We start from the raw sequence: 12,495 nt of genomic DNA, 5'->3' as shown, positions 1-12,495 counted from the left end.
GTCTCCAAGAATAGGGACATTGACCTCTTCTTTGACGGTATCTTTGCTGTCTCGTTCACCGTTTATTTAATTATTAGTACTATTTTTATTTTTCTTGCATCAATAATTAGCCAGTAAATTCTCAAGATTTCGAAAATATTTAAATTATAATAATCCCCACCTTCTTGTTTTGTTTAGATGCAGGGGTCCGTTATTAACCATAAATAGCATAAATATAACTATGGCTTGGGAATAAATAAATAAAATAGTAACAGAAGTCTTTTGAAGAATTCAGTCCATTTAATCTAAACACTTTTTCCTCTTGGTCGAGTAGGAAGTAATAACAAAAACTATACAATGTACGATAAGACTTACGAATAAAACAATATAATTATGAACCTACATAATTAACAAACCAACAAAAGTATGCAATCTTTCTCGTAATACTCGTACAAGTATGTTATTGGAGAATAAACTTTTTAATTTTAATTTTGTAACTTTGAATATTCTTATATACAATACTGTTTTAATATTACAAGTGTTTTGTTCGAAAATGAGTGTTGTAATTTACAATATTCCTCGCATTTTAAAAAACAATTTTCATTATTATTTACAGCATTTCCTATTGTCTGGTCTCTAGAAAATGCAATTGCAGACATCGCCGCCGTAAATATGCGAGTGACATCACGCTATTCAATATCACGGTCGACTACATCGTAAAAGGACAAACGTGCCCCAACAGCCCAGACCTTTATTTTATTATCTATGCCAGTTCACAGATAATAAATTGCTTATGTTAAAGGTTTGTGACAACCTTTGTGATCGTTTCATCGATTCAAATTCGCTTTTGAAGAAACTTACGAGTCCTTTAGCAGTTACTGTCGATATTGTTTATAAAAGATCTTTTTATTTTCAGATTAAATTTACTTAAATATTGTAATTGTATTTAAAATAATACGAAAATGATATTTGTTGGTAGTCTTATACATACATGTCCTTTGTCAAACACAGTCTTGCAACTATAAGGAAAACCAACTTACTCTTTAACAACAGTGATATTTGATAACTGTGCTTGCCTATGATTTGTTTTCTAAGAACATTAAAATTAGTTCTCTAGCATCTCAATCGGTATCGAAATAACCACGTACATCGTATCAAATATCAGTTCAGCTTAGAAACATTAGCATGTTGTTATGTTAATCACAATAATATTTCCTCTGGCAACTCGTGACGTGGGCTCGCCCCGCGAGCACGTTCCGCGAATTTATTGCACTGGGGGAACTAATGGGAAACTTTCTAGATGCTTTTAGTCAAACGGTCGTGGCAGACTATTTACATATGTAGTGCAAATAGTACATGTAGGTAGAGCATTATCATTTCAATATACTATAGTTTGACTATTGGGGCACGAGTCTCTTAGAATGAATAGAGTTTTAGCCCACCAGGGTCAAGTTTGATAGACTTCACATACCTTCAAGAACTCTCAGACGTGTCACGATGTGATGATGCCGTTAAAACATGTTATAAATATTTTTACATGCACATAACTTCGAAAAATTAAAAGTGTGTAACCTTAGTCAAGAGGCAAATTATGGCGGTAGTCCAATTACGAAATCGACGGATAATAATAGTAATAATTCTTAGTAAAATTAAATTGAAATCTAACAATGTAGTTATTTTGCACGTCTGCGCGAAGATTAATCAATAGTTATTAATAGCATATTCATTGTTCGTGACTATCAATGCATATTAATTGCATATCAATCGTTTAAATGATTGTTCTAAGTGAATATCTAAGATCTCTTGAAGTCTTTAGGAATCTTCAGTACGATAATATCTTTCACACCCTTACGAATTCAATCTCCTCTCGTTTATCGGACGCGTTTGCTGTTTTCTCAGGCTCCTTATGTACGTATTTCTCTCTGAGTATTCCCATTTGATCATCTTCTATCTTTCTTTGTTTCAACTCTCCGTCGACGATGGCAAATCTTTTGTTAAGACTCCGCACTTTTTGTTGCAATTGCTTTATTCGTGATAGTTGTTTCTTTATAATTTCGTCTCTCCCCCGCAACATGCACTTTAGTTCTTGTTCTTTCGAGTTAAATTTCGGTCTTGTTATTTCAATACCATCTGTATTGGCGTATGGATCTGTTTTAATAATAACGACATCAGCATTCCTTGATGTCGTTAGTGAGCTCTCTGTTTCCGAATCTGATGATTGCTCTTCTTTGACTTTTGGTTCATTCTGGAATTAAATAGTATTATACTTTCAATTCGAGTCAATATGAATATTCCTAGAGGTCCTGCATTCCCGCTCGCGACTCAGTATCTACATGAAATGCAAATAAATCGCTTACAGAATTTTCAATATTATTGTGTCTATTGTATTTAAAAGAAAACCCAAAAAACAAAATTAAAAGATTTGATATACGAAGGTAATTAAGAAAAAAATGTATTTACCTGAGCGTAAAATTTTACAAAATGTAGAGTAGGTACAGCACTTTCGCTGAGGTACCTGTATCCACTTTTCTTCATAATAAATAATTTAGGATCGAAATGCTTGGAGCATATCGTGCTCCGCTTCGTCGGCATCCAGTTTGTCCTGCCGGTCGCATCGATCCACTTCTCCTTTACATGAGGGTTGTGGGGAAACCTAGAAAAGAAAATTGGAATTTATCGGTTTTTGGACATTTGGTAATCACCATCACGACAGTTTTTAGAAATCGCCACACGCCTTTCGTCCAATTCGTATGAACAAAAGTTTTCGTCGGTAAGCAGCAAGAACAATTTAGTCTCTTTTAAGTCTATTACATACTTTATAGTACCATGTTCAATCGTAGTAAGGTGGTTGGTAGTATTATGCTCAATTTGTGATAGTGATGTTGATGTGTTTAGTTATTCGATACGAGATGGCGCCACATATATGCATGACGCTTCGTGTTATTCGTTTTGTAAGCATTCTTCATGCTGAAGCTCGCACTTTTATCAGAGCGTGACTCCCTACCAGGTATTGTCGCCTGATAGGAATGAGGGTAAACATTAAGTATATAGGTTTCTTGTGAAAATATTGAACGCCTTTATTTTTAATTGTATGATGTTACGTATAATCATTTTATACATTATATTTTTTAATGTTCTGTAAAAATAGGTACTTTTACCCCAAAATTACATATACATATATATGTTATTAACTGACCCGGCAAACGTTGTTTTGCCATATAAATAAAAAACATGTTAAGGGTGAACAATCCTTATCATTTAGGGGTATGAAAAATAGCTAGTAGCCGATTCTCAGACCTACTGAATATGCATATAAAATTTGGTGAAAATCGGTAAAACCGTTTCGGAGGTGTACGGTAACTAACATTGTGACACGAGAATCTTATATATGAGATATAGTTTCGTCAATATGAAAATTCTTCCTTAAAGTGTGTACGCGTAATCCGCCGCGTGCAAATCGAACCACTAGATTCAACAAATTATTATTATATATTATTTTTATTTCCCTCTATGTTGTTGTTATTGCTATTATTTTGAAAAACGTACTAGTAATAATAAGTTAATGTTATGAATAACAATGAATAAATAACAACGTATTATCATTAAAACATTTTCTGTATAACAAAAGTCAGGACAAACGTTTAGCGGCCAGTCTAGTCATCCCAGTTAGCTAACATGCACTAGATCGCCGTTGCCTAGGGCTCCGCACAAAGGCCGCTCGGGTTACACTGGCCAGTCCGACCGGTTCCGACGCCGCCCTGAGCCGGTAACGACAAACGCATTGTAAAGGTGCATTTGATGATGTGACTTTAATTTTGAGGTGATATATAATCTATGTTTTGACCACTTTGAAACTAAAAAGTCCAGAAGCTAAACTCTTGTTGTGCTGACAGTTATTTCTTCGATGTGACTCTATGTATACACATTTATATTTTTGCAACACAAGGCTATGTATCGGTAACTTTAAAGGGAGAAAAAATATCAATCATATTACGCAATAACAAATATGTATACGCTCGTATAAACGTAAACAGGTATGCGTTGTAGATACTGTGTTGTAGTTTGAAGGGTTTAGTAATTTAGTTAGACAGATGTGTTACACTTCAATAACAGCAAAATGTGACGCTCTTCAAGGAAGACGCCAATCCGTTTCGGATTTGATAACACGTAAATTAGTAATTTAGTTGTTTGTTATTTTTACCATAGTGTGGCGTCTAGGGTGAACAACCAAATTATCGCACTGTGTACAAACTCTTATACAAGACGTCCTCTGCGTAGGCGTCTTTAATGTACGAGTAGGTAGGGCCTGCAATAAATTTGCCTATAGCATCCAGCTTTTGAAGTCAAACTCTAGAATTTACGCTCTATAATTTCCTGCTGTACATACGTAAACCTTTTATTACGGGAAAGGGAAATTAATAATTCCTTACAGTCTTAGAGTGGCACTCGGAAGCATGTATTTATTTCATGTTCATGTCAATTAATACATATTAAATTTATCGCTATGATACTAAGAAATAATTGTGAATTGGGTGAATATGGTCTGAAGTTTTTGTTCAATCAATCGAATATTCTGCCATCAAGTGGCTTACAAATATTAATTATAATAATTTTATTTATTTAATATTTGGGGTAATATCAAAGCTGAAGTAAAGCCAAATTATCACAACTATAGGTATAAATCTATAATTATATAGCATCCTTTAAAAAAATCAATATCTACATTTACAAACATGGTTTATACTGTTTGCCAATTTTAGGAAATATGGCAAATTAGTCTAAAATTTCAATCGTACGGCTCACCCCATCGCAAATATTAGGCCCACCAACAAACCATATTTTATGATATACGGTAATACATGTAGAGGCATTTTCTACGGGAGTCGTTTAGGCTCAATCATATTCTTATTGCTCCCAATGTTCGTGTTTGAGGTATTTCACCCTTGCGTGTCTTCAAGTTACGCGGAAGGATGAAAAAATGTGGAGTATCGACCTCATTTAGGTTGATTTATGAGCAAATTAATGATTCGATATTTTTATAGTATCGACTGCTTATAATCTGATAGCGTTGAAAAGTTACGCAAGGCATAATAATAAATAACAAAATAACTTCTAATGACGTCTCTTATGTACTTCTAATTTAATGTAATGCCTTATTCCTGTAATAGGTATATAACATCGCAGTAGTCCGAGTTAAATCAGTTTCAGTAATTGTGAATTTAACCCATATTGCAGAAAGTAAACAGATAAGTGATTTTCGTCTTAGAAGTCTGTTTTGTTTCTTTGGTTGATAACAATGTAGGCAATCAGTAAAATATTTATATGGATGTTTTTTTATCATTTACGTTAATATTTTTCTACATAATTTTCCTCCCGACGCGTCATCTAAACGATTAAATTATAATATTTATGTTTTATGTCTGGGATTTTGCAAACTTATACATATATTTAAACAAACACAGTATGTATGTCCAATTGTTTCGAAAACCATACACAATCCTTTAACAGACAACTTTCAAAACAATCCCATGAACGTTTTCGCGTCGCTTAGAAAGTCGTAACATCCAACGCGTGCAGCGCCCCCGGCAGTTTGCGGCGGTAAAAAACATATTTGCATTATACAAAGTACGCACATTTTTACATGCAAGAGTATATGGGAGTTTGGTTTTAGCTCGTTAAATGGAGGAAAGTACTGTTATATGATGGAAGATTACTTACAATACCTACCATAATAAATCATTAATAACTATTTTATATTTAAGAGCACGACAAAGCCTTGTTTTTAATGAATTGATTGATAACGTTTATTACATAGAAGAGAAAAGCAAGTAGAAGTGGTAAGTACGAGCGAATGTATCGGAACCGTTGTCCCCAAACTCACACTTGCGTTTTTCTTGTTACATATGACACTACTAAAGTAAATATCATTTTATTGGTCGTTTATAGTTAACTCGAAACTATGTATTCTAAAATATACAGAATGAATATGTAAAAACAACTTAGGCGCAAATAATATTAAGGTTTATTTTGCTACAACATTTAAAAGCATTTAAGTCATTTAGTATTTGAAAAGTTAGTTCCGCTACTTGACCATAGATGGCAGTGATTGGGCTTAATGCAATTATAGCCCTAAGCACATTAAACTTACGGACGAAACTTGCGTAATATTTCTCCTACTGGAATAGAGCAGTGACAAAAGATCGATACTCATCAATCTAATGTGAATAATAAATCTATGGGATAGGATTAAAATTAAACAAGGTTTAATTATTAAGAACTGTAATAAAAATAACAGGTATTGTACAACAATGGTAGGTTACGTGTCAAGATCGTACGTTTCGTGAGTAGAAGTCGTAAAAATCAATACACGAAATTAAAATGTTTTCAAAAGCATATCCATTTTTAGGGATCTGTGCCCAAAGGGTAAAAACGGAACCCTATTACTAAGCCAGCTGTGTTAAACGTTACTGTGTTCTGGTTTGAAGGGTGTGGCAAGGGAGATATATATTTCCGAGGCATTTCAGCTTAGTCCTCAACTCCTCAGGGGTAGCGGCGCATCTGTGGCCGAACTCAGGTAGCTAATCCTATCTGGGATTGATTACAGATATCTACGGGCGGCAGGAACCACTTAACATCAGGTGGACTATATTATAAAAAAGCTGGTATTTAATTCGGCTTACTTTAAAATCTACCATGTAAGCACCGAAAATACTTACTTTATCTAAATACTTGTATATTTTTAATGTTGGAAATACTTTAGACTTTACGTATCGATGCCCTTTTTCCGATATTAAAAAATCATCTTCTAGAAAATGCTGTGAGCATATAACGCTCCATTTTGTTGGAAACCAACTAATTCTGCCCGTGGCGTTTATCCATTTCTCCTTACTAGTAGCATCTTAAGGAATCCTAAAATTGTTTTAATGAAGGTTACTGACCCATAAACCCAAGTAATCGAAAAAAATATATATGTGTCGATACCTCGGTACTGCGGTGATACGCAAATTACTATATTATTTTATATCTAAAAAACATTTTCTTGAAATCTTAGAACAAAGTACGTAATATAAACATAAATATATATACATATAAATTACATAAAGTTAAAAACATACATACATGTATATATGTATATTTTATAAATGATACAGACATACATATATTATATATATATATAGATAGATAAACATAATTGTTTATTTACATAACAATAATAATTTAAAACAACCATCGTGTTTGGTATCATCCTGTGTTTCATTACATTCAGGTACAAATGAGTCGACCCTCGCCCATCGAACCGGTTTTTTGCTGTTTGAGTTAAACTCGTAAACAATAATTGTGATGAGAAGCTATTGCTACTAACGTGAATATTAACTGCGGATTTATATCTGGATGTACATCCATCCATCATTTATATAATTGATTGTGATTTATAGTGGATTTACATCCATCCATCGATAATTTATTTTAGCAACAGTTCTAGGGTTACCCAGTATCCAAGACTAACCTACATAGGGTTTATATGGATATCTTTCAATTGTAAACCAATGTATATTTTTATGGTATTAAATAAATAAATAAATAAATTTAATATATAGATATATTCTGCCGATATATAGATATATGTATATCGATAAAAAATATATATTCACCTCATCACTAATTGAGTAGCGTGGAATTTTCTAGACATTTTGGTATAGTGGAATCAATTCAAAATGAACTTTATTACAAAGCTGTGAGGTAGATTTTAGCGTAACTCTGTGTGAAATTATTGATGAATTTGATATATCAAGATTTTTGAAAAAGTTAAATAAATTTGTACACACCGATGGTACGAAATACCTCCATTTTGAAGATTCTTCCGTCTGCTATCACTTTTACACTCTAAAATCGCACAATATGGCATATTTATAGAATTTGACAAGCGTGTGTCTCAGACTGATGTTGAAACACGATTATACTCGATTGAACGCAAGTGAGAGTAACACTGCCTAGTAGTGGAAACCGCGCCGCGCCTACTTTGCACTACCACTTGATTTTTCTGTACCATGGTTTATTATCATAGGATAGCTTTAAGTTTAAGGTCATAATTTGGATAGGCCTTATCCGTAAATTTATTTACTAAATCACATTGGAGTAGCTTGGTGAAGTATTCCAGCCCTTTTCCAGTTTAATAGACTTATCTACCTTAAACAATAAACTTTCAATGGAATAATGAATTAGTCTTGATACTTACAAGTGAAAATTTGTATAGGTAGTAAATTAAAATCTCGAAAAATGCTCAACTTGTAATTTTACTCCCTTTATAGGTGCATAAATGTAAAACTACACATTTATAGTGCACTTTCCTTTCGTGATTGTAATGAAATAAATAGTATTTTTTTTAGAATTTAGCATAAATTATACGACATATTAGATAAGTTATCGTATGTAATATTCTTTGTATACTTAATACTTAGTCACTAAAACGATGTATGTAGAGTACAAAATACTTTACGATATGCAGAGAGAGAACTTGGCAAAAGCTCCGGTCATTGACCTTGCGAACGTTAAGCTTGGGTGCGACTTCGCTACGACGAATTTTGTTAGGTTTTATTTGTAAGTATAGTATAGTATTTTTATTTGTAAGTAGAGAGTAACAAGATAATTTAACTTGTGATATAATAATGTTAAATAAAATAAAAAAGTGTGTGTGTGTCAGCTACGACGCACGATTGGAGTTTACTCCTTACGAATGATAATTATGATATATATCGAATAGAAAAAAGGGTAGGTAAATGAACGCATCTGCTAAAATGATAAGAGAAACAAACATATATCTGTAATTATTCGGATTATTTATATTACTTCAATAATGCGTATTACATAAAGTATGTTACAAAATAATATAAAATAGCGCCATCTAGTGGCAAGTTTTATAAATTGTAAGTTTGCAAGTTTATCAATCTATGTATTTTGGTTCCAAATATTATAATGGTAACTTAATATAATTGTTTATATTAAAGTAAATTTTAATGTAATATAATTATTTATATTTAAAACAATGTTAAACGTTTTATAACTTAAAACTTAATAATTATAATTTCTTTGCCATCTATAAAATATCCTTGTTGCAATTTACGGATGAAATTTATATGAGACTCAATAAACATGTTATTATATGTAATTTGGAGTGTTCCTGAATGTTTTATAATTCTAGAATTCATTTAAAACGTATTGCTAATTTTATATAACTTATTTTGAACATAATTCTGTAATAAATATTAAATAATACTGTTTTGATTTTTCCCGTTTATCGTTGATAGATGGTGCTGATCAATAATGCATCCATTTTTATAAGTTAAATTAATATATCAGTAACTTACAAAAGCCTCTTTATGTTAAAAACTTATTTTGCTAATATTATATCTTATTCAATTGCTTACTGATTTTATATGTTACTCTTCTTTAAAAACGTTCATAAAAGATTGTTTATCATATTATGGCGCCAATGTTCATATTTTTCACAGTGTTTATAAATTATCAAACCTATAACTTAATTTATGCAAAAATGTAAACAAATTAGTTAATGACGTTTTAATGTTTTATATATTGCTAATTATATTTATTGTTATAATTACTTTCATATGGGATTTGAACTTACTGTATTTTAAATTAATAAAAGCACTCTTGATTCATATTTTGGTTACCGTTACGCCTCAACTTTTCGTGTTACACTTGATTTTACTCCTCATAAAATTTCCGTACCGGGCCTTATAACTCAAATCGTTTCTTAAGGAGTAAACTCCAAAAATACATTTGTTATCTTATTTATAAAATTCTCGTGTCACAATGTTAGTTACCGTACTCCTCCGAAACGGCTTTACCGATTTTCACCAAATTTTATATGCATGTTCAGTATGTCTTAGAATCGGCTACTATCTATTTTTAATACCCCTAAGTGATAAGGGTAGTTCACCCTTAACATTTTTTTATTTATATGGCAACACAATATTTTCCGGGTCAGCTAGTATAAAAATTATAATCGATATTTCTGACTTTTCTTTCAAATTAAACTATTTCGATATAAAATTATTACACTTCAATACCATTTTCGTATCTTGTCAGTTTATAAAAAAAAAATAACAAAACTTTCCTCTTTGGTTTGAAAAATTTTAAACTCTAAATAATGAAAACATAAAACATGCATATTCATATATTTTCCTCACATAAATTAATGGAATGTCGACGACTATAACAAACGTAACGAAATATATTGAAACCTGCTTGTCACTACAAAACGCAAGAGAACAAAATATTAAAATACCCTTTCTACGCATTTTTCTTTAGATATGTGCAGAATTTATATTTATCACGATTCACGACAATAATAATAAAAAACACTAATGAGTCACCGCAAAATTCGACTTAAAAAGGACGTACCTAACCAACGTGACGTAATCTCAATTGCAAATAGCTTAGTTAAACGCTTGGTATTACGTTTCACATTTGCATCTATTAGTTTAGTAAATCATTGTTATGATTATATGATTGTCGTAGAAGAAAATATTTTTTGTAAGTGATCACCGCCGCCAAGAATATCTTTGAGCAACTCTTACTGAATACGGTATCTACTTGAAGTCGTTCATAGATGCGTTGCCTGTCTACGGCTAAAATGGTAGCCTCATATGAGTCGGTCGGCATTCACACAAAATTAGATATGGCAGTGGTATGTCCTTAGTCAAGTCATTGTTCTACCTCTTACGGGGACTTAAAAAAGTAATAATACTTTTTACAAAATTTTATTAATAACTTTCTTGGTGGAGCGATCGTCACGCCGGTCTACCGCGTAGGGGGTTCGATCCCTGGCCAAAGACATATCGATTCTACGAATTTAAATTTCTATTTTAGGGCTGGGTGATTCTATATTCGTTGTTGTGTGAATTTAGTAGACATTATTTAGTTATTTAATTTATTGTTATATTGTATGTCAATAGGTGTTTGTGTACATCACAGACCGGTACCCTTACCATGAGTTTGTACGTTTTGACAAATATGACCGTTTTGGTATTTGTTTACGTATTTGCCCATACAAATTCCAATCAACGCCCCTAACGGATTTTATCAGAACCATAGTGTCAGTCATGTAACATTAAATGTCTAAATTGACAAAATGGCGCTTTATGTTTTGTCTCGCTTTTTTGCGAACATGTGAGGGAGACGTCGTCACTTGAGCACTTACGTTTACTCAGTCTATTAAAGCAAACGGAACACAATAATGGATTGAGTAAATATAACGTAAATTGTGGGATGATTTGAAAACTCATGTTACGGGTATCCACTGTATTTGTTTTTTAGATACAGTACCCTTACCATAAGTTTTCAAAACATCAGACAATTTTACGTTACGTTTACTCAATCCATTATTCTGTTCCGTTTGCTTAGTAGACTGAGTAAACGTAACAATAAGTAATTGCTCAAGTATGTTAGTCTGCCTCACTTGTTCGCAAAAAAAAAGAGACAAAACATAAAATGCCATTTTGTCAATTTAGACATTTAATGTTACGTTACTGACACTATAGTTCCGATACAATCCGCTAGGTGCGCTGATTGGAAATTGTATGGGCAATACGTAAACAAATACCAAAACAGTCATGTTTGTCAAAACGTAAAAACTCATGGTAAGGGTCTGTGGTGTTCATTTGAATTCGCATTTATGGGTGTATTTGAATCGAATAAAGAACAACGTAAAAAGTGACACAAGGAAAGCAATACGAAACCGAACGCACGCGATTACGGCCGAACATTCCCGATTATTTTCGCTCTATTTATTAGCTTGGGATGTCATCTAAAACGTAACATATTTTATACAATATTGGATAAATATGATAAATACTACGTACCTATGATACGATATGCCGCACTTGGCGATAGTTTGTGTGCGGCTGTTACTTTTGCAGTTCAAAATGGCGCAGTTGGGCATCGTTGGTATTGATTTATACGTGTACGCTCCGTTGTCACTCGTCCCGTGGTCGGAACGCGACTGGCGGCGGTTGTGTCAGGTTGTGCGCGGATTAACAAGTTAGCGGCGACGCACAAGTACGTACTTATGGACTCTTGGTATTTTTTTGCTTATTTTTATGTTATACTTCTTTTGGGCGCTTGGGAATAGATATGATAGTATAAAATATAAAGTATTTTTAAAACTTAAATTGATACTATTGAAGTGCGTTTCTAAACTATGACAAGATTTGCAGATTTTTTAAGGTGTAGATATGATGCGAAACGATACGTTATGTTACGATAGGACACGATAATGCGAAAACCGTGTCGTGATGTGACGGCAACCTTTTGGTTGGTTTTGGTTTGGTTCAACTTCAAAAAAGGAGGAGGTTTCTCAATTTGACGGTATATATGTTTTTATTTGTATGAATGTCCTCAAGATATTTGATTGTGGTCGTTGCCCCATTCAGGCCACTAGCTAGTATTTATGTTTAGTAATACTTGTGTGGAGGCAGAGTGTCTTGTTAGACTTTT

General features: G+C 32.7%; 1 protein-coding gene across 1 annotated transcript; it reads right to left on the bottom strand.

The window, feature by feature from the left end:
- Window positions 1–259: 259 nt before the first annotated feature.
- On the bottom strand, window positions 260–12,016 carry LOC140749705 (uncharacterized). Its single transcript, XM_073082838.1, has 3 exons — window positions 11,862–12,016; window positions 2,440–2,632; window positions 260–2,224 (listed from the first exon to the last, which is right to left on the bottom strand). The coding sequence occupies exons 1-3, from the start codon at window positions 11,939–11,941 to the stop codon at window positions 1,820–1,822; spliced, it is 678 nt and encodes a 225-aa protein (XP_072938939.1). The 5' UTR covers window positions 11,942–12,016; the 3' UTR covers window positions 260–1,819.
- Between the last annotated feature and the right edge of the window lie 479 nt (window positions 12,017–12,495).

This window comes from Epargyreus clarus, unplaced genomic scaffold (genome assembly GCF_041222505.1).
Source record: "Epargyreus clarus isolate Ecla_fem2 unplaced genomic scaffold, WU_Ecla_fem_2.2 ptg000018l, whole genome shotgun sequence".
NCBI lineage: Eukaryota > Metazoa > Arthropoda > Insecta > Lepidoptera > Hesperiidae > Epargyreus > Epargyreus clarus.
This window is presented reverse-complemented; position numbering and strand designations above follow the sequence as displayed.